Source organism: Anabrus simplex, chromosome 5, assembly GCF_040414725.1.
Source record: "Anabrus simplex isolate iqAnaSimp1 chromosome 5, ASM4041472v1, whole genome shotgun sequence".
Classification (NCBI taxonomy): domain Eukaryota; kingdom Metazoa; phylum Arthropoda; class Insecta; order Orthoptera; family Tettigoniidae; genus Anabrus; species Anabrus simplex.
The window spans coordinates 186,220,255-186,244,115 of NC_090269.1; the positions used below are offsets into that span (position 1 = coordinate 186,220,255).

The 23,861-nt window shown below is 39.4% G+C and overlaps 1 protein-coding gene across 1 annotated transcript in view; it reads left to right on the forward strand.

Annotated features, from left to right (window-relative positions):
- LOC136874427 (angiotensin-converting enzyme) overlaps positions 1-23,861 on the forward strand; it is a 205,137-nt gene that overhangs the window by 124,586 nt on the left and 56,690 nt on the right. The window contains exons 5-6 of the mRNA XM_068227591.1: positions 9,304-9,559; positions 17,240-17,348. Of these exons, the coding sequence (XP_068083692.1) occupies positions 9,304-9,559; positions 17,240-17,348 (365 nt within the window). The remainder of the gene's footprint in view (positions 1-9,303; positions 9,560-17,239; positions 17,349-23,861) is intronic.

Genomic DNA, 23,861 nt, shown 5'->3' on the forward strand with positions numbered 1-23,861 from the left:
ATTAATTCCAATCATCATTATAGTAGTAAAGCATTTATTATATAGGACAGTATTCCAGGTAGCAGATTCCCTATTGAGCCGTATCCTGCCGGCCCATAAGAGATACTTGGATTATTATTTGACATAATAAGTAAATTTTATTGATATGAATTTCAGTCGTATATGCTAAAGTAATGAAATGCAGGATAGCAGAGACCGGAAGTCGATGGAGCCATCAGTCGCTGGATATTGCCCAATACTTCCTCGGGACCGTGAGAATGGCTTAGCGTCACTAGGAGTTGGCACACATCGGCACGTGTACAAGGTGCTGACCAAGCATGGGCGCCCGCAAGGGGGGGGGGGGGCAAGGGGGGCGCTTGCCTCCCCCTGGAATTCTAAAAAGTTGATGTTTAATTGTTTAATATCATACCAGAGTATTTCATAAACTGAACTTACTGACAGTCATCTAGCATCTGTTATATTAGCAAATTTCTGTAAAAAATTTAATGTTGCTGACGTTATATTGGTATTTATATTCAAGAAAATTGTTAATGTGCCCCCCCTTGGAAAAGATCCTGCGGGCGCCCATGTGACCAAGCGAAATATTTAGCCAATGAGAACGTGAGTATGTGGCAAATATGGAGTCTACATCGCGCGAAGTCATAATCCCAGGTTGACCAACATGTACAGTTGCTTGAGATAAATTCTGTCATTTGATGGATTTCCACAGGTCTGTAAGTGAAATATGATCAGGAGTACGATATAAAAATTGATAGGAAGAGATTTGATATTATTTGAACTGTGTTTTATTGATATGTTATAATTACTATTGTGTCATTATAAATGGTAAGCATTTTGATTGGTGGTCTGTCTAGACAAGCGGGAATCCCATAGTTGCAACGGCGTTACCCACGCTTGCTTAGCACTCCAAGCTTTGGAGAGCGTCACTCTGATCGGGCAGTTTGGAGAGTGTAGAAGTGCAACTCTGGTCGCGCAGTTTGGATAGTGAAGAAGTGCATCTCTGATCGCTGATACTGACGTGATGTGAAGGTTGTTCGGTGTGCTTCGAAAATTGTACTTAAAAGTTGCCACGTGAATATATCATTAACGGAGTATGGTTAATAAGACCAATAAACAGTGTTTTAGTCGTGCAGTGAAATAAATTAACTGATGCAGAGTTAATTGCAGATAATATTATCACAAAGTTCATTACCAGTAAATAGACGGTGATAATTAGCCGCAGCTTGGAAAGTGCAGCAGAAACATTTCGTGGTCTCATATTTTCGTGTCGGTCGCGTTTCGCGAGGAACGCTCGATCCGTACCGCGTGCCGCTGTCAATAACTGTGTACATAAACCCTCAAGTGTCAAATTTACAGTGTATTTATATGTCAGTGTGTTGGCTGAGTTTGTAGCCAAGAAAGGGTTGTTCGGCACGTGCAGAATTGAGCGGTGAAGAGATATTCATCCAAAGTCTTATGTGTTGCAGTGTTCAATAACTTTCAGCAAGAAGATGGCTTCGCCTATGGAAGAAGGAAGTGTATTTCTATGTGTTGAAGCAGTGATCAACATGGAGTAGACACCCAATAAGGCGGGGATGTGAGCCGTTGCCATGTATCCGGAGAGTCGTCCAAGATAAGGCGCATGTGTTAATTATGGAATGTTGTATGGGTTATGTTAAAATACTAGTGCAGTTTAGAATAGGGATTTTATTTGATGTAAAGTAAGCCTGACGGCATGTGTTTATTTCACTTTTATATTGTTGTACACTGACTGACAGAGCAAATGCAACACCAAGAAGGAGTGGTTCGATAGGAAAGAAAGTTGGGGAAAAAACAGAGACGGCACGGACGAATAATTGATGTTTATTTCAAACCGATATGCAGGTTACACAATGCGCACGGCATCGACTCAGTAGGATGCAGGACCACCGCGAGCGGCGATGCACGCAGAAACACGTCGAGGTACAGAGTCAATAAGAGTGCGGATGGTGTCCTGAGGGATGGTTCTCCATTCTCTGTCAACCATTTGGCACAGTTGGTCGTCCGTACGAGGCTGGGGCAGAGTTTGCAAACGGCGTCCAATGAGATCCCACACGTGTTCGATTGGTGAGAGATCCGGAGAGTACGCTGGCCATGGAAGCATCTGTACACCTCGTAGAGCCTGTTGGGAGATGCGAGCAGTGTGTGGGCGGGCATTATCCTGCTGAAACAGAGCATTGGGCAGCCCCTGAAGGTACGGGAGTGCCACCGGCCGCAGCACATGCTGCACGTAGCGGTGGGCATTTAACGTGCCTTGAATACGCACTAGAGGTGACGTGGAATCACACGCAATAGCGCCCCAGACCATGATGCTGCGTTATCTAGCGGTAGGGCGCTCCACAGTTACTGCCGGATTTGACCTTTCTCCACGCCGACGCCACACTCGTCTGCGGTGACTATCACTGACAGAACAGAAGCGTGACTCATCGGAGAACACGACGTTCCGCCATTCCCTCATCCAAGTCGCTCTAGCCCGGCACCATGCCAGGCGTGCACGTCTATGCTGTGGAGTCAATGGTAGTCTTCTGAGCGGACGCCGGGAGTGCAGGCCTCCTTCAACCAATCGACGGGAAATTGTTCTGGTCGATATTGGAACAGCCAGGGTGTCTTGCACATGCTGAAGAATGGCGGTTGACGTGGCGTGCGGGGCTGCCACCACTTGGCGGCGGATGCGCCGATCCTCGCGTGCTGACGTCACTCGGGCTGCGCCTGGACCCCTCGCACGTGCCACATGTCCCTGCGCCAACCATCTTCGCCACAGGCGCTGCACCGTGGACACATCCCTATGGGTATCGGCTGCGATTTGACGAAGCGACCAACCTGCCCTTCTCAGCCCGATCACCATACCCCTCGTAAAGTCCTCTGTCTGCTAGAAATGCCTCCGTTGACGGCGGCCTGGCATTCTTAGCTATACACGTGTCCTGTGGCACACGACAACACGTTCTACAATGATTGTCGGCTGAGAAATCACGGTACGAAGTGGGCCATTCGCCAACGCCGTGTCCCATTTATCGTTCGCTACGTGCGCAGCACAGCGGCGCATTTCACATCATGAGCATACCTCAGTGACGTCAGTCTACCCTGCAATTGGCATAAAGTTCTGACCACTCCTTCTTGGTGTTGCATTTGCTCTGTCAGTCAGTATATATACGGATAACAGAGAAATGCATGTTCTCTATATTTTGATTTTGATTTATGACTAGTTAGTTGGTATAATGAGGGATTTGTTAGGATTATTTGTTGTTCATTTATGCATGATAATTTAGTTAATATTATTCCGATTTTTCCTTGTATATTAGTGCTAGGAGGATTAGATTGACAAGTTCATCCACGTTCAAAGTTAAACACTTGTTACGTTATTATTATTTTGATTATTCAGAGAGTTAGTAACAGTTAAATTGCATGACGCGTGGTATTTCAGAAGCTGTACGTAAGGAGCTGCACAACAACGTTGAAAGAATAGGATCTTCGAGTTTAGGTTGGAATCTGTTTTTCCCAATGATTTGCACGGGAATTGAACTCGGTATCATAATGTGAAAGGCTGATGTGATTTGTAAGAGATATGAGAAGTTATAATGCATGCGAAGTTATAAAGTGATTATGCAGGCCGATTGCATGCCTGATAAGTGAAAGAATTATGTGCAGTGGATATGTACCTGCTATTGTCTTCTGAGAGTATAGTAATTATCAGAATGGACGGAATTGATTCCAGACCAATGAGTCTGATGTGTGTTAAATTGTCGAAGCATGCTAGGAAGGAATATGATTGTACGTGAGTTTCCGTATAGCTGACGAAAGATGATATCGCACTGCAAGCTGATATATTGGCCGTGTTTATTTAGACGGCGCGAATGAAATGGTATTCCCGTGTTACAATCGTGGCAGACAGAAACCAAACCTTAGTACAGTGTTGAGTTCCAACATTTCCTTTCAGCTCACTGCATAGCAGGAAATACATGACGGATGATCGCGCTGTTGAGTGCGCAAATGCAGCAGAAGCAGGCAATGTTGCCCATTGCTTTCCACATGAATATTGATTTGGATAATTATATGTTTTTCTCTTACAGGATGGTGTTTTATGATGTTTCATGTTGTTTGAATATGTTGTCATGTTGTTTAATGGGGAACAGCCTGAGTGCTGAGTAATATTGGTAATCAATCTAGTTCTCACTAGATCCTTTGTGGTGAACCGCGATTCACATAGAATCTGTGTAGTATGTAAGACTTTTTCTCCTTATCCGATGTAAATAGATATGGTATTTTGCTTATTTTTGTTCATTGTAAATATAGCGTAGGAAATGCCACTAGTATTTTTCATATCATGTCCCATTGCATCTTAACATTTCTTTTCATCGTAACTTTTTGTATTGTAATTTTCCTTTAACGTTTAATCTTGCGACGACTCTAAATTTAAATTAAATTCGTAACCCGTATCAATGTGATATTTTCAAGTATGTCTCCATTCGAAATAAATACGTATCAGTGTATGCGTACATCTGTTATCATATTACATGAACAATGGACAATAAGAAGATTATTCCTAAAAGTATTCAAGTATTCATTGTTGTGCTTGATCCTTCATTTCACATTTGTTTCTTTGATCAATTAATGTGTTTCATGTCCATTTCTTTCTTTAATTTGGAGATTTTTATAATGGCATTTTATTATTTGATTTATTTGATTCTCAGTAGTATGATTCGGGGATATTTATGAATAAACTCATCCTACCCCATATTATTGTTTCTCATTCGAGTTATACCTCCATTTTCCTGTCATGTACTTATATTTAAGTGAGGAACTTCGACTTTAGCCTGACGCAATTGATGATCAACCCACTCTCTGCCCAACCCTGAGTTAGTCAGATGTTCATACAGAAAAGGAGGCATCGCCCTAGAGGGTATTTACCCCTGGGTACGGTACACTATCAGTTGTTTACATAGTCTTCTCGTAAATGATTTCAAAGAAATTGGAAACTATTCCATTCCCGAATTCCTCTTCCTATGAATGGATATTTTCAAAGAAATTGGAAACTATTCCATTCCCGAATTCCTCTTCCTATGAATGGATATTTTATTATTAAAGAGGAAAAGCACACAATGTGCAGGAATACAATAGTTAACAACAGTTATTAGGATAATCACTGTCCCTTACTGCAAAGCATTTTTAATGAACACTTCCTTTCACTGCATATCATTGCGTGACATCGATCCCAACTTCTGTTACACAAAGCACAAACACGGGTGACGTTGGGATCGTCATATTTGCTGGTCATGCACACCTCAAAATGTGAATGGATATTTACCCCGATCAGTTCTTTACATTTACAGTATCTTCCAATTTTATCTTCATAAAGTTAAACATTAGAATGAAATGCATTATCAATAAATAGAAGCATGTAGAACTAAACAAGGTCACAGAGCTAGTTGCAGAGTATTGTGGAGATACTTAATCAATTCACAGAAGCCCACAAATAGAATGCTCAAAAGGAATAAGTCCATAAGGAAGATGCATGTATATATGTAAATGGAAGCACGTAAAAGAGCATTAAAAACAATGGTAGGGAATGGAAATTTAGTTTTAAATGTAAATTAGAAAGACAAAGAGAACCTGCATACCTTCTATTACGGAGCGAGTGACTTGACCAATCTACTACGAGAATACTTCCAAAAACGCTGCCTTACATAACTGGCGTAAGAAAATGTATTCTCGAGATTTTAATCTTAGGTATTGATTTTGAAGCTCATAGATTAAAATCGTGAAAGCTTAACATAAATCGTTGTCCATAACTCTTTTTTTTTTGCTAGGGGCTTTACGTCACACCGACACAGATAGGTCTTATGGCGATGATGGGATAGGAAAGGCCTAGGAGTTGGAAGGAAGCGGCCATGACCTTAATTAAGGTACAGCCCCAGCATTTGCCTGGTGTGAAAATGGGAAACCACGGAAAACCATTTTCAGGGCTGCCGATAGTGGGATTCAAACCTACTATCTCCCGGATGCAAGCTCACAGCCGCGCGCCTCTACGCGCACGGCCAACTCGCCCGGTCCATAACTCTTAGGACTCCCGTTATTAGGCTTTTTTGGTGATAATCAGTAGATGAAGCACTGGAAAAATAAGACAATCGAATTGAGCTTCATACATCTAATGATAGATAGCACCTCTCTTGAAAGCGAGAAGTCGCTGAAAATCAGTCTAGCGAACCCCGTATATCGGTGTCAAGCTCCGGGTAGCTACCTAGCGCTTGCACGGAGGTGGTTGTATGTAAACCAGAGTACCAGCTGATTTACACTCCAGATAGTTTACCTCCCGGGCAGCTGCCAGCCACTTTACCAGCAGATGGTCGAACCGGCCCTTAGTTGAACAGTTCAACTCCTTTCACATGAGTCTTCCCAGCCCAACCTTTGGAAGATTTTTTTTAAAGCTACTCTTTTGTTGGAAATCATCCGGAAGAAATTGAGCTGTTTTTCTTTGGATTTTTTCCACTCCTCAAACCAAGTAATCCTGGTGAGGGTTCCATACACTGGAACCATACTCTAGTTGGGATCTTACCAGAGTCTTATATGCCCTCTCCTTTACGTCATTACTACAAAACCTAAATACCCTCATAACCATGTATAGAGATCTGTACCCTTCATTTACAATCCCGTTTATGTGATTATCCCAATTAAGATCTTTTTCTGGAACTTTCAAAATGATACTTTTCCCATAATTATTATTTTAGTTAATGACTTCCAGCAAGCCTTACCTAGTAAAATTCAAAATAATGGTCAAATAGTTAGTCCTACCACAAAATAAAGTCCAGTATGTAAAATGGTTTAAGAGACCAGTACTTTCTTTCAGTCATCTGATGATGAATGTATGGCATTAATGATTCATTTAATGAATGAGTTGACATTGATTCTTTCAATTACAATAGGTATAAATCTGTGATTTGCACCATAGATTTCTAAACATTTACCAAAAATAATCCAGGTTGTATACATTTTCTTTGTAACTCTAATGGTTCTCCAAGAATTTACACTTGCATCAGAGCATACTTTTCAGAAAAACCGCTGGTTGAGCACTGTTCAGTTGGGTTCATGTCCCAGATGGATTGACCACTAGTGCACTAATAGAGTGTACAAAGAGCCCTTTAAAATTCACAGAGTTGTTATCTGAAGCCATTTCTTTACCAGTGACTTAACAGCTTACACGTTAATGATGGGTAGAAAGAGAAGTCAACGACATCGCCAGCTATTGCTCGTGAACTACAGGTACGTTTTTTTGCTAGTTAATTTATATTCTTATTATGTGTTAGTATTCTACTTTTTGTAATGTTTACATAATGCTTCCAGGTATAATAATAGACTTTTGAAGATTTTATTGGCAATAGTCTGCATATTTGATACTGCCTGCACAATAAATTAATTTTTCTAGTTCTTTAACTTTTCACTAACACATTAAAAGCTTTCAGCAATGCAGGAATGGAAAGGGCTAGGACTGAGAAAGAAATGGCCATAGCCTTAATTAAGGTACAGCCCCAGCAATTTTTTGGTGTGAAAATGGGAAACTACAGAGAACCATCTTCAGGGCTGTCAATGGTGGGATTCAAACCCACAATCTCCTGAATTCAAGTTCACAGCTACACGGCCCTAACCGCACGGCAGTCTAGTTCAGTCCTGCACAAAATTGTCAACATCAAATGATATTATTGGCCACGATATTTGTTTCTGATATTATAGGAGTATCAATAATTTTGTGGCTTTAATATCAATACCCAGGCCCAGATCAAGATAGATGGAATCTGTCAAGAACAGTATAAGAAAAACAGACTGAAGAAGAGTGGTGGAAGGAGAGACAACGGTGGAGAAGTTCCATCAACACCCCGACCTCCTGGCAGGAGCTGGACAAGGGGAAATGATGAAAATGATGAGTATCAATACCAAAACATATTATTGAATGTGTTATCACAAGTTCGAGGCTTGAATTTTGCAAACTCTCGATGCAATGTGCAGTAAATTTCAAGAAGTAAATTATGAGTAAAAATTACATTTAGTGAAAAGTAACGATTAAAAGTAAAAATTACTAAAAAATTATTTGTTACAAGTAATTTGATTTCTTTTACTCTATTACTTTCAACTCTGGAAACAATCTTAGAATTTTTAATGCTGCTCATTATGAATATAACATGATATTCATGCCATTACAGCTACATTTACTGTGCAACTAATTAAGATAATTTTTGCTGTAGAAAATTATTTTCATTATGTAATTTTCAAAGTTCATTTTTAATTTTTAACTGTCTTCTGAAATCTTAGTTTTCCAACTGGTTACTTCTCTTGGATGATTGAACAGTGAACTTCTCCCTGTTTCCTATAATGGCTTTGTCATGAGTGGTGTGATTTTGCTAAATGGCACAGAACTTGCACATACACTGTTCACAAAGTTAACATACTGCTGCAGGGAAGGGTGATGGTAGGAAGACTGTGTTTGGAATACCCAACTGAATGTAGATGAAAATCTATAATTTCCTTAGTTACTCATGTTTTCAATTTTAAGTTAGATACAAGTGGATACTGGTGGAGTTGTGGGTGTGAGTTGTGTTGCACTCATAGGCTGGCAAATTCTACAGCTGGATGTCCTTCTTGATGCCAACCCTATGTGGAGAGATGTATTAACTATTGTGGGTTTCTATGGTGGTTGATTTTGTGCTGTATGTGAATGAGAAGTGGGTATTAATATGAAAACAAACATCCAGTCCCTGAGCCAGAGGAATTAACTCCGATCCAGTACAGAAACAAATTCAGTACCATAAGAACTGACCCATTATGTTGATCATTCAACCGAGGAGCTGGACAAAAATAATGACAAGAAGAATACTCATAGGCCTTGGCTACTGTGTGTATGTATTTTGATTCAATGCTGTTTAGGCTTTCTGAAAGTCAATTTTAGTGTTCCATTTTGCTCTACCAGATGGCAGAGAAACTGGAATTCTGTTGGGTGATCTCTGATAATGTTTCAATTCATTTTAATGGATAACACCAAATGTTCCACTTGAGATCATTTACATGTTGACATCCTACAACATGGGGGAATGAAGGGACTTTTTATCACTCCTCAAAAATCCGACTACCTCTGCCATGTTTGATCTCATGAGATCTGTACTGATCCTCAGAGGGAGCTCCTGTGAGTGTCAACCTCTCCTGCTTGTTCTTGTTTAAGTGCTCAATTTGTGTCATTTTCACACCTTTTTTTTTTTTTGAAGATACTTGGTGCATTGATTAGAAGGCAATTTTTTTTTCCAGGAAACATGTGGGCACAAGACTGGTCAGCTCTCCTTGATCTAATGACCCCACCTGTTACTCTGAACTTAACGGCAGCACTTCTTGACTCCAACTACACAGTTTGGGGTATGGTTAAAAGAGCCGAGGATCTATATACTTCCTTGGGACTTGAACCAATGACTCGAACATTCTGGGAGCGCTCACAAGTAGAGCGACAATCTAATGCTGCCACATGCCATGGCACTGCTGCCAATCTGTATCGTGATGGTGACTACAGGTGTGCTTCTTTAATATATAACTAACAGTTCAAGGTGTCCAAGTATGAACATGAAAGAAAATATATAAAATTTTACATATTCAACTTGTTGTTCATAATGATGTAAAACATTATAAGAATGGAAAGCAACAAACAAGTGCACATCAACTCATGTATAGAAAGATAGGAACATTGAAACGAACACATTGCAGAATAAACACAATGACAGCTCAAGCATGGACAAGAAAGACGATTATATATCTAAAATATTCATGTAGCTTCATATAATGAACATGAGGCACTGTAGTTTGGTGTTTGGTGCGGGGAGGTTGCCGAGCCACTTTCTTCACACTCTCTTCGTGTCGAGTGCAGTAAATGTTCGGGAACTCCGGCTACAGTAGACGTAGTAAGTCCATGTATACTTGGGGACATAATACGACAGCCTCACTTCCTGGGAGCGAGCTGGAAGCCAGCAGTCAATCACACCCTGCACCCTGCTGAGTTAACGAGTTCTAAATGATCCTTGTTTCGTGCGGAGAGGTTGCCAAGCCACTTTCTTCACACTCTCTTCATCTTGAGTGCAGCAAATGTTTGGGAACTCCGACTACAGTAGACGTAGTAAATCCTATAAGCTGCTAATAGACAGTGAACTGCCGCTGGGTAGTGGTGGTGTAAGGCGAGGTCGTCACGTTTTGTCTCCTCTATACTTGTGGGAGTCTGCTATGAGTACTTATTTCTTATATATATAAAATCCTGTTGGGGCCCTTTTTCTCCTTTGTATTTGTTCTATGTCCTAATCTTTTACTACCTGTACATCTCTATCTTGTATTTCTTCCCTTTTACTGTCTTTATCCAGCTTTTTTCTTATCCTGCACTTCCCACGTCAAGAACTGTTACTCTCCTGATGAAGCTGGGAAACAGAAATGAAGTCATTGGTAGCTGAGAGGAGGTGGATATAGAAGAATTGGGATTGATGGGAGAGCCTGTCTATTTTAAGATAGCAGTGAATGAAGATGCAAGGTTGTCCTTTTGTGTTTTCATGTTTGTTCTTGTCTCACCTTTCTATCCTCCATCTTCTTACATCGAGCTGTCATTGTGTTCTTTCTATGTGTGTTCCTTTACATATCTGTATGACCTGACAATGACAGGTCAGTTTGGGAAGAGGGAGAAATAGAAACAAAAAGACAATCTCCACAACTTCATCCTACCATCTTCAATTAGATTGGCTCTCTGCTCATGAAACCCCATTCTTCTCATATCCTGATAAGCTCTTTTATGTTTCCTGGCTTCATCAGGTGTGCATGTTTCAGCACTTATTATGAGGCCAGCTTGATATATCTTCAGTCTTGTTGTGGGCAGTGTAGAGCTGGATATACACAGGAAGAGGGAAGAAGCAAAAAGATAAAGATGAATACAGGAGGTAAAAATCTAGTCTTTTCATCTTCGTCTAATCCTATACCTCCCACATCAAGACTGAAGATCTATCAAGATGGCCCCGCAATGAGTGTTGAAACCTGCACTCCTAAAGAAGCCTGGAAACAGAAATGAGCTCATTGGAATACAGTATGAGAAGAACTGTGAGGAGAGAGCCAATCTACTTGAAGACGTGGAGATTGTCCTTTGTGCTTTTGTGTTTTATTTCTCCCACTCCCTACACTGACCTGTCATTGTGTTTATCCTATTATGTGTTCCTTACAATGTCCCTATCTTTCTATAATTACTGTATATGACATTGTATTCTATGTAGTTCATTAAGAACAACCTATTGTATTCCAGGTAAAGTATATATTTAGCAAATAGTATACATACAATGTGCTGTAGGGGTAGCAGGCCATATCCAGATAAATGCACAGTCTATTGTCAGCTAGTTTAGGTATTTTAATTCAGCCTTGTGAGACCAACTGAGAAACTATCTGATGCAAAGGGCAGCAGATCCATTCAAGAAAGCCAAGCAAATGTTGACCATGTGGCACTCCAGTATCTGCAGGCCAACTGACTGGGTAGCAGTCATCTTGTCAGGCTTAGGGCCCAATGGGCTAGTGTGCCATGGGTTTGTTTTGCTTTCAAAGATAGAATGTTTCTAAATTACACACAAATATTGTTGTTGCACCTGTGAAAACACCTATGTGAAATATTTTGGCTTAGAACATTAGCTGTAAAGGTTCTGTTATCTAAGGTTCAGTACTGTGTGAGTTATAACAAAGAATTCTCATTCTTAATTATACAGTATATGTATTGCGGGTCAGTATTTCTCTGACAACATCGTCACAAAGCTACTTTACAACAACAATAAATAACTTCACATTGAATATAAACAAAAGGAAGGAACATAGGCACTAATGTTAACAAATAAACAAACCACATTAAGTGTAAGAGAGATCAAGAAGTGTGTGCTTATAAAGAACAGTATCCTCCTGATAGTCAGCAGACTGAGTTCTATCTTCAAAATTCCAATATATTTCCAGGATATTCAGTATAACTATCAGCAACATTCCAGTACCTATGCTATGATTTTTTTTTTAATTTCTTTAGGAAGAATTGTACCCTTGATGATTTTGGGTTTGTAATTTTTTGCCATTAAATGCATATTTTCGTTTAATAAATTCAGTTAAACTTGATTTTTAAATAGAAACTATTTTTTAACAATTTTTACAGGGCCTCCCAACTCCCCTCTCAGCTCTCCACTACACCCATTGCTTTTAAATCTCTTTAATTAGAAAGTTTATACAACTCTTGCTTTGGAAGAAATTACAGTTACCCTGCAGGTCCTAATAGACGAATTGGTCATAATTTCAGGATTGAAGCAGCTGCCACCTCTAACAAACTTGAAAGCAAGAAGGCTTTTGACAACAATCTTCGTACAAATATCAACAAGAAATTTTCTGCAGTCCCCGTAGAACTGAAGAACTTTCACATCTTTTATTCCCTTACCTTTTAAAGCTGCTGAGGCTGCAAATCCAATGTCAACAGCATGAAAGGGCTTGAAGTTTTCTGTTTCCTTCAAATCAATCGAGAGAAGTTTCTAACTAGTATTTGCTGACTCTAAAACCTGGTTCTTTACAATTCTTCTCGCTGGGTATTCAAGAATAGTATTCAGATCAGAGAACATAAAAGGCATAAAAGGATCATTACTCTGATACTTGGAGAGATACTGTTCTACTTCAAGGGAAACAGAACGCATGAATCCCAACTGTGCTGGGAGTAGATCATTTCTTACAAAAACTTTTTATATTTCCAAAGTTTTCTGATGCAGTATTTTTTCCTCAAAAGCATCACACCAAACAACACTACTGCATTGCTGAGAATGAAGCCTTAGCCGTGGTGTGAGCCATGGGCAAATTCAGAGGCTACTTGGAGGGAAGGAAGTTCCATCTCTACACCGATAACGCTGCTCTCAAATGGTTAAACTCAGTCTCTGACTTCAGATCTAAATTGATGTGATGGGCTCTGTTAATTGCAGAATTTGATTTCAAAGTGTGTCACGTCCCAGGACCAATGAACCGCTGCATTAGAAGTTCTTGTTGAGACAAAATAATTATCTCCTATGGAAGCTGATATTGCAAAATGAGACTACTTAGATTTCTCATCAAAGGAAGAAGTAGTGAAGTATCTCAAGACATTTGATCCCAAAACCAATCGATTGGACGATTTTTGTAGCACCGCCTATTTTCAACACAATGTTTCAAAAGAACTGATCCACTTCACACAAAAAGTACTTGTTTTGTTACACAGCAATGCTACCATAGAAAGAGGTTTTTTCAATAAACATGGAATGCCTAGTAGAGAATCTTCATGAAAATAGCTTGACTGGACAGCATCTGGTGTATGATGCAGTATCTGCAGTATCTGCAGCTGGTGGAGTATTAGATGTCAGTGTTCTGAAACAGATGATCCATGCAACCAAAAATGCATTCAACAATGAGAAATGAAGCTTTGGAAAAGTATAAAAAGAGAACAGATAACATCACAGCCAAAAGAAAGTTAGCAGGAGTAGAAATATAACATACAGAATTGAAGAAATGATGTATTTTGCAGAGTGCTAAGGATGAGACAGAAGAACTGGAGAAAGAGATGAAAAGACTGAAAGAACTCTGTGTGTGTGTGCGCGCGCGCGCGCGGACGCCCGCGTGTGTGTGTGTTGATAATTAAATAAATATGATATTATTTCACAAATTTTTTACATAATTTTATACAATATAGCTTAGCACACAACTTTTTGTACATTACATATATTATAAAGCATAAAAACTACAATATATAGATTAACATATTTTATGTTTTTTTCTGTGATGCATTTAAAAGTGATTGATTTCATATATATATATATATGTCTTTCTTGTGACTTATTATCTAGAACAAGTTTTTACTGTTCTCTTCCACAGTGTGTGTTATGAAATACTCTTTCTTTGGCTGTGTTTATTGGATGTACAGTAAGTGTTAACGAAGTGATCCAAACAGCCAAAGGTGCATTGTCACTTAGAAGCAGTGATGTTAGATAAAACTTTTCGAGTATATTTTGTGTGTGTGTAATATAGCATTGTACCGGGCAAGTTGGCCGTGTGGTTACGGGTGCGCGGCTGTGAGCTTTCAGCCGGGAGAAAGTGGGTTCAAATCCCACTGTTGGCAGCCCTGAAGATGGTTTTCTGTGGTTTCCCATATTCACACCAGGCAAATGGTGGGGCTGTACCTCAATTAAGGCCACGGCCACTCCTTTCCAACTCCTAGACCTTTCCTAACCCATCATCGCCGTAAGATCATAGGAGCAGACAGCTTATCTAGGCACGCAGCGATGGAACCTGAAGCTAGGATCACCATTGTCGAGAGGGAGTTCTCATAAAAACATCAGAGTGAGCATAATGAAACTGTCCTAATGACCACCAAGAAGGAACTTGATCTGGAAGTGATCAAACAGTGGCAGGAACAAGACAAACCCAGTAGGACCATGATGCAATGGATTAGGAGGCAGAATACTGATGGTCGACTTGTCCCGAGGGAATTCAAGATGGCTACAATAACTTCCGGGTTGACGGAGGACTCCTGATGTACAGGTCACACCTCTCCGACACGCCTGCAGTAGTGGTGATCCCCAGACAGCATACGACCGACATCCTCAAGAAGTTCCACAACAGCACTGAAGCCGGACATCCAGGAGGCGAAGAGACATATCGTTCTATCTGACTTACATTCTTCTGGATCAACATGCAGAAAGACACCCTTGACTATGTGAAGGGGTGCTACATCTGTGCCTGCATCAAGGCGAGCAACAGGAAGGCAGATTCCAGTCGGCGAGGAAGACGGCCACAACGCCTGTGGGAGGTCATAGCCCTGGACTTGATGGGTCCTTACCCTACAACACCACGGGGTAAAACAGGACTCCTAATTATCACCGACCTCTTCACAAGATGGATTGAGTCCTTTCCGATACCTGAAGCCACGACGGCACGCATCACCAGCCTGCTACGAGATGAGGTATTCAGCCGCTACGGTTATCCATGGTGCATTCTGTGAGACAACGGCAGTCAGTTCACGTCAAGGAAGTGGCAGCAAATTATGACAGAATGGGATGTGGAGCACTGGACCACTCCTATCTACAACCCAAGGGCCATCCAACAGAACGATAAAACCAGGAGCTGAAAAGGATGCTAAGAGTCCACCTGATAGACAAAGAACATCAACTGTGGGACCGTCAGATACCGAAGTCACTCTTCGCCCTGCGACGACGCATCAACTGTGTCACCGGCTATTCCCCAGCAGAGCTGTTCCTTGGTTGACAGCTGTATGGCACCGGGGATTGGAAGATTCATCCACCACCCACTTCAGGTCAAAAATGATGCAGCTGTTTCCCTGGCAGAGTGGCACAGCAGCGACAGCAGGACATCAAAGAAATGCAAGCTTTTGGTCAAGAAGAGATCCCTTACCCAGGCCAAGGCTCAAGATGTTGAAGAGACCCAGACCTTCCTACCAGGCCAACAAGTACTGCGACATAACCACCCCATCAGTAATAAGATTGGAGGGTTTCACGCAGGTCTCGCACCTAAGTGGGTTGGTCCCATCGAGGTGGATAAACAGCTGGGCCATGGGGTCTACTTACTAAAGACCAACCCTCCTGTCAAGGTCCACGCATCAGAGTTGCGGCGAGTCACCCAACCACTGCGCATACAGTGTAAGCCTGGAGGAGAGGCTACTAATGACACGGCACCATCTGGTCATCGTGAGGAGAACACATAGACTATCATCAAGGAAGAGGCTGGCAGTGAGGCAAACCGATCCCCGACACAGCACAAGCTGGTCAAGAGGAGGGGAGCATATCCAGTGACATCAAGGAAGAAAGAAGATACAATCTACATCCAAGACAAAGTTGACGAGTGTGACAAAGTGTGGAGATTGTTTCAAGTTATAGGGGTGATATTGATGCAAGTGTGATAAACTGATACAACTTGAAAACAATATTCTCTCACCCATGGGTAAATAATACAAGTATCAAGCTATTATTATTATTATTATTATTATTATTATTATTATTATTATTATTATTATTATTATTATTATTATTTACATAGTCGGGTGATCGTATGGTGTGTGAGGGTATGTCATGAAACATGTGCTGTACAGAAATATTTATATGAGTTCATTTAATGTAAATACCTGTAACTTAATATTATATAATTTATTCTTACCTGTAACTTACATATAATTTGTAATCCACTACAGAATTTTGAAATGCACTGTAACAAAGTATTCTTTGTAACGTATCTTTCCAGAAGCCTGGCCAGGCACATATATAAGGAAACAATCTTGACGGAAAGAGGAGTTATTGTGTAGTAGAGTTATCGTGTAGCAAGAATTTACTTGTGACCTCGTGTTGACATGCAGTGGTTGCAGTCTCCATGTTGAAGTGATTGCCAATTGTCAAAATGGCAGCTTTGTTGATGTTCTCAGAGCGAAGTGTATTGTTTGTGATACTGTGATTAAGGTTATGTGTGTGCTAATTTGTAAACAGATGTGAATAAATAACTGTACCAACTGACAGCATTTTGTGTGCATCTTTGTGGATACAGTAACCTATCCCCAATTTATTACAAAATCAAGAGAGTTTGGTACAGAGTCTAGATCATGCAGCTTGATTGGGAAATGGTGTATTCATTCTCCACCAGCAGCAGCACTGAAGATCAGTTTACAACAATGCAAATGCCAGGCCAGCACCCTAAATGAGGTCATGGCCAATACCTTTTCATTACCTGACAATTGGAAGAAGGAAACTATTGTTACAACAATTTTTGGCAATATTTAAAAAATAAAATGTTAATTGATAACAAAACATACAATACAGAATATTACTGTAGCAGCACAGGTTTTCAGATATAAACTTCAATTACACTAAGTACATATGGCTTATCATCAACAAATCTCACACCCCTTTTATGAAGCAACAATACGACTGTATTATAGTGTTTCTTCTCAGCTTGTAGAAGATAATTTTGGAAGTGGCTTCTCAATATATGAAAACCATACCTAAGAAAAATTAAATGCATACCGGTATTCAATAAAATAAATTTAACCATTATTCTGAGTGAAATAAGAATGTGGTGTTTCTTATTGCATGAACATTTTGAGAGAATTATACTCATTTTACATAGTTACATGTCATGAAATCTCCCACGAATACTTCGTGCTACCTACATAATCAAAATAATGTTGCAGGATGCTGCTGTGTGCTCAGGTGAACGAGGAAGATTTCTATGTGATTCACCATGAGATGGGCCACATTGTGTACTACATGGCATATCGAGATCAACCGGTCATTTTTCAGGTAATATTTTCTTTCTTTCTTTCTCTCTCAGCCTGTAGCATATTAAAAAAATATTAGCCATCTTTGTTTAATCGTAAGACATTTTGTTACTTCATATGCTGTTCATGTATCACCATACGTATTTTCATAAGAACATCGCCACACATAGCGTGTGTGACCATAAGCATCCTGAATTTTACAGAAAAACCTGCAATTTATAACCCTTTTTGAATATAAACTACCTAAAAAGAAAGTACATGGTAACAGAATTATACCTGAAAAAGAAACAGTCATCAACACAGATTTAAAAATTTTATATAGTGAAACCAAAATGAAATTATTGAATGTTAGGGGAGGTGTCGAAATTTACATCGCAAGAACAGCTAACCAAGTCATGCTCAATGACCACACACATTTATAAAATTCACTTCTATTCACACTACTGGTACTTAATTTCTGAACAACATTCCACAATTTTTGCATTAGTGCTTAATGGATCCCGCAGAAGGTTACTCTGACTTAAAGATCTGGAATGTGGGTTAGGATATTCTTATCTGTAGTAAATTCTCTGAATTTACACAGCATTTTGGCCTCTCCAGATGTGTTAGTAAGTTATCATGTACCCGGTATCAATAAAACTAACATCTTACAAGATATACTTTAATTCATATTTCGCTCAGTCAAAATCATTAACATAAATTTAATCTCAAATATACAACAACAACAACAACAACAACAACAACAACAACAACAACAACAATAATAATAATAATAATAATAATAATAATAATAATAATAATAATAATAATAATAATAATAATAATAATAATAATAATAATAATAATAATAATAATTTATTTTGTAATATGTATTGTGTTTTCTCAAGATGGAGTTGTCTACCTTTAGCAAATATATTCATAATTCCTTTTGACTTAAATGTCTCATGGATCAGGATCATATGAAAATATTCATTATGGAAGTCAGCTTAACAGAAATGTAACCCTAGCAACTAAGCAGGCTGTGATGTGAAGTACAGTGTGGATGGATGGCCAGACAATATTATGCAGTAAGCATGCAGGCTGTGATGTAAGGTGTGGATGGATGGCCAGACAATGTTACCTAGCAACCGTACAAGCTGTGGTGTGAAGTACGGATGGATGGCCAGACAATGTTACCTATCAACCATGCAGGCTGTGATGTGAAGTATGGATGGATCGCCGGACAATGTTACCTAGCAACCGTGCAGGCTGTGATGTGAAGTATGGATGGATTGCCAGACAATGTTACCTAGCAACTGTGCAGGCTGTGATATGAAGTATGGATGGATGGCCAAACAATGTTTACCTAGCAACCATGCAATTTATGTCTTATGGCTGGTGGTCAACTGAATTTAGCAGCCATCGATGGATGGCCATGACTAAGCCGCTCTGTGTTTGAAAAAGAATGCAGATTGTTTCAAAGGCTATCACAACAGATGAACTGTTGCTGTCTGTGGATGTAGTGTAATTACCCTTGTGGGCACTATGAAATTAGGATGTACGAGTGTGTACCTTCCTATCACTTTGCTTTTTGGTAACTAAACTTTCTTATTTTTCTAAATTTTTCTTTGAAATTATGGCTAGTAATTTCTTTCTGTCTTAAAGTCACTAATATAGTATGGCTTATCCTCTGTGTCACTGGGTGCTCTGCCCCATTAGGTTTTATGGCAAGTCATGCCACAGGATTGCTTGAAGTGTTCAAAATCCCAACATATTTTGTTTCTGACGATTTCTATTTAACCTTTTGTTTTGTAGTGTGGGCTTCTGCTCCTGTATTCTAGATCATTCTTATCTCTATAGTGTTAGGTATTGCTTCTCCTTAGAGTAAGGGCAACTTGTCATGTTAATAGTTTTAGCATTCCCTTCAAAGAGAACTTTATGTAAATATGAAGTCATGGCCCACCTAACCAATGGTAATAAAATTTAGGAGTTTTATCCCCTCTACTTTGTATTCTTGAACTGGTAAGAAAGTTTCAGCTTCTCGGGTTCAAACCAAAGATTCTCTTTTACTAAAGATTATCTGCACCAAAGATTGTATTACCTACATTATTCATTGTAAATTTTGGTTGTTGCTTTGAAAAGAGAAATTAAAGAGAAAGATAATGTTGTGAATACATTCTAAATTTAAAATTTTTGGTGTGGTAATTTGTCCAGATGTCTTTTCTTTTTTTGCTAGTGCCTTTACGTCACACTGACGCAGACAGGTCTTATGGTGCCGATGGGATAGGAAAGGACTAGGAGTTGGAAGGAAGCAGCCTTGGCCTTAATTAAGGTACAGCCCCAGCATTTGCCTGGTGTGAAAATGGGAAACCATGGAAAACCATCTCCAGGGCTGCCGACAGTGAGATTCAAACCAACTATCTCCTGGATGCAAACTCACAGTTACGCGCCCCTAACCACACGGCCAACTTGCCCGGTCCAGATGTCTTAGCCTTACCACTTCTTCCCCTCTACTTCCATTGAACTCAGTAATAATAATAATAATAATAATAATAATAATAATAATAATAATAATAATAATATGGCAAAATAAAACGGGTCCAGCAATTCAAATATCTCAGCGAAATAATTCAGGAGAATGGAATGGAAACAAAAGCCAATGAAGTTAGATGCCAAAAGATGGAAACTGCGTATAGACTCACCCAAAATATCTATAACAAAAAGTGTCTCTCCAAGCATGCAAAACTAAGACACTATAATACAGTTATAAAACCAGAATGCCTCTATGGATCAGAGACACTAATTTTGAACAGGAAAACTGATATAGAAAATATTCAGAAAAAGGAACGCAAGATCACTAGAAAAATTTTAGGCCCAAAACTCGTAGATGAACAGTACCGTCTTAGAGGGAAACAGGAAATCAAACAATTTTCTAACATTCACAGCGACATCAGAAAACGCAGATTAAGATTCTTTGGACATATAAAAAGGATGAACCAAGATAGACTTACCAAGTACATAGTTGAATTTTATGAAAACTGAAGTAAAGCCAAAACGGACACAATAAAATGGATTGGCGAAATTAAAACAGATCTCAAACTGGCAGGAATTACACCTGAAGATATCCAAAGCCGGGTTATCTTCAGAACCAAAGTTCATAAGTGGCAAGTTGACCAAGAGGAAAAACCAAAGAAGAAGACCGGAACAACATGGTCTCAAGAGAGAAAAGAAGCACACAGCAAATGAATGAAGGACGTGTGGGCACAAAGAAAGGCAAATGCCTGTCTCTAAGTACTTTGCATAGTCCTAATGGGCTCATTCGCAAAATATATAATAATAATAATAATAATAATAATAATAATAATAATAATAATAATAATAATAATAATAATAATAATAATAATAATAATAATAATTGTTCTGGGGTTTCTGTGGAACGCAGAGGTGAAAGAAGGTGCTGGGGTGAATGGGTCTAACTACAATGACAAGAACTGAATTTAAAACTTAAACTGAAGGTTATAATTTCAGAACTCAAAATTTAACTTTTTTTTTTTAAATGACAATATTGCAGATACAAGTAGCAATTATCACACAAGATTGGGACAAATCCAACATTCAGAACCTAAATTCTTTGGGCTTTAAGCCCCTAGCTTTACATTTCCTGAGCTATGAGCTCAAATTTTTCAAAAGAGCACAAATTTACAAAAGGGCAGAAATCCCCTAATTCATGGAGCACTTGCTACCTAAATACAATATCAAGCCTCCCAGAGGCACTTTTTACAACACTTGAAAAAGAGCTAACGTGCTCTCAGTTTCTCAAGCCTACTCAATGAAACACCAAAAAAATCTTACACTCTTTGGCCTTCCATGGCCCAACTTACAAATTGAAACAGAGGTATCTCGTACCCAACCTACAGGGCCTTTGTGGAAAGAACAGGTTAAGTAAATGGCCCGAAACACAAACTGAATGGAGGTGTACAGTGCTCCAAGATAGTGAAAACTTAAAAACCTAAAGGGCACTAGGCCGGTGAAACGGGGGCTATTCCCAAACTACTGAGGTAACTCGTATAAGGATAAATTAATGCCTTACGGAAAGGAAGAAACAGTTACAAAATGTAGTCACTTCAAACCAAGATGAAGGGGAGCTCGAGAGGATACATCCCTCTCTATCCCCGATTGACAGTCGAAGATTTAACGAAATTTTTACATTACCCGAAAGAAGATTTACATTTTAGAAAATTTGGTTACATAGTTAAAGATTCGGACCTTTCCCTCGGGTTAACCTGTGGAGCTAGCAAGAAAGAAAGATGTTATGTGGCCATTACCTGGTAGATGTACTGCTGCCTGATGAAAGAGGCCACCCGTCTCCTGCTTTGACACACACACTTAGTAAGATGATGATCAATTGGCCAAGAGACGTGCAAAGCCGCAGTTTATAAACCCTCAGGGAAGGTTTGAGATCTTTCACGAATAAACCAGCCACACTCTCTCAATTTATTGGTCAATTTAAAAATTACACTCAAAATCGAAGAAGAAGAAGAAGAAGAAGAAGAAGAAGAAGAAGAAGGAGGAGGAGAAGAAGGATGAGAAGAAGAAGAAGAAGGAGGAGGAGGATGAGAAGAAGAAGAAGAAGAAGAAGACTGTGATTGGTAGAAAATTAATTACAGAAATTAGGGATTGGCTAGATTCAAAACTGGTGGAAATAAAAAGGAAATATTGCCAACCCAAAAATAAATGAACATCAATCAGTAAAAAAAACTTATGAATACAAAACTTCTTTGAATAATAAGTTCTTATACCTCACACCAGGGTGCATGATCATAGTTTTTAGTAGTGACATCTGTGTAAGAATGTCCAAACTTCTTGATGGATAGCAAACAAAACTAGTAGAAATACAGTCAGTTCAGGAAACTTCACAATAACAAAATTACATTATATTTTAGTGGTGACATCTTCTGAGTAAATTTCTAAGTTGGTGTAGTTTCAGTTTCACTGTTTCACCGATAGAGGAGTTCATTTAGGCGCTAGATTTAAATGCGCGGCATTGGGGTGTACCTCCCGGTACAATAGTCATAATTTTTCAGGGTATTTTGTCAAACGCAGAGGTATAAGAAGGTGCCAGGGTGAATGGGTGGACAGGGAAATGACTGGAGCATAAGTTAAAGCACTATTTTTTGAAATCTTATTTCTTTCCTTTTTTTAATTTTAAAATTTGATAGATAATCTGAAAAAGCAACCATATTACAATGAGCTCATCAGCTCAGGTAACAACTGTGGACTATAAGTCTAAAGATTAGGTACAATAGAGAAAATTATAAGCACACAATAGTTTACAAGAGATGAGCACTGTAGCTCTGAAGATACACTATTTTACAAGAGGATATTTGCTCCACTCACTTACATTCTAGGAGAATTAGCTCCAAAAGGTACTGCAGTCCAAGCTCTAAGAGGCACCAGCTTCTTACAAAATTATGTCTTACAACTTTCAAAAACAGTGTTTGCAGTCACTTCTACTCAACAGTCTGTTACATACTCGTTTATCAATAATTACACTTCAAACCGGGGCAATGAGTGCCCATACTAAATGGCCTTAATGTAAAATTAAAAGGTTTAAGATGATCAGCCATGAACAAAAGGCTAGGTGGCTAAACACTTACACTCCTTTTAGAAAAACACATAAAGTCCTAATTGGGCTCATGGCCTGAAGTTGCAGAGGCTAAGCCTATACTACAGAGGGCTGACTAAACAAACAATATTAAAGTGCCAAAGGTGAGTGAAGAATTTAGAGGTTTAGAAAATTTTAGTCACCCCATACCAAGCTGAATGGGAATCAATAGAGGGTGAACATTTCTTGTTCCCTTAATTTACATGTTTCCCAGCAAGGATTTGAACAGAGTCCTCAGACATGCCGAAAATTTACATTTAAACAGTGATTTTAGAACTTTACATTAGTAAAAGAAGTTTGAAAACTTCCCCTCAAGTTATCTGCCTGGAGCTATCACATGTTAAATTAAGAAATTTCTGCCATTACCTTGAGTAGTTGGGCCTTCTAAATGACAGCAGGCAGCCCCTGCCTCTGAATTACACCACACACACATTAGACCGGAGCGATGAAGATGACAATATGGCCCCAAAGAGCACACATTTTATAGCATCTCAGACGGGAAGATTCCAGAACTCTCTTCAGATAGGCAGAACACCTGTACACACCCCTAATTTTAATTGAATAGAGAAATATACACAAAATTCCTCATTGGTTAATAACTTTTATTTTTTACAACTTGCTTTAAGTCGCACCGACACAGATAGGCCTTATGGTGATGGGACAGGAAAGGCCTAGGAGTGGGAAGGAAGTGGCTGTGGCCTTTGTTAAGGTACAGCCCCATCATTTGCCTTGTGTGTAAATGGAAAACCACGGAAAAACATCTTCAGGGCTGCCGACACTGGGGTTCGAACCCACTGTGTATCTCCCAGATGCAAGCTCACAGCTGCAATTCGAAGTGGAGCTATCAATATAAATCGGGCTTATGGAAGAAAGGAAGTAGAACCGGCTGAG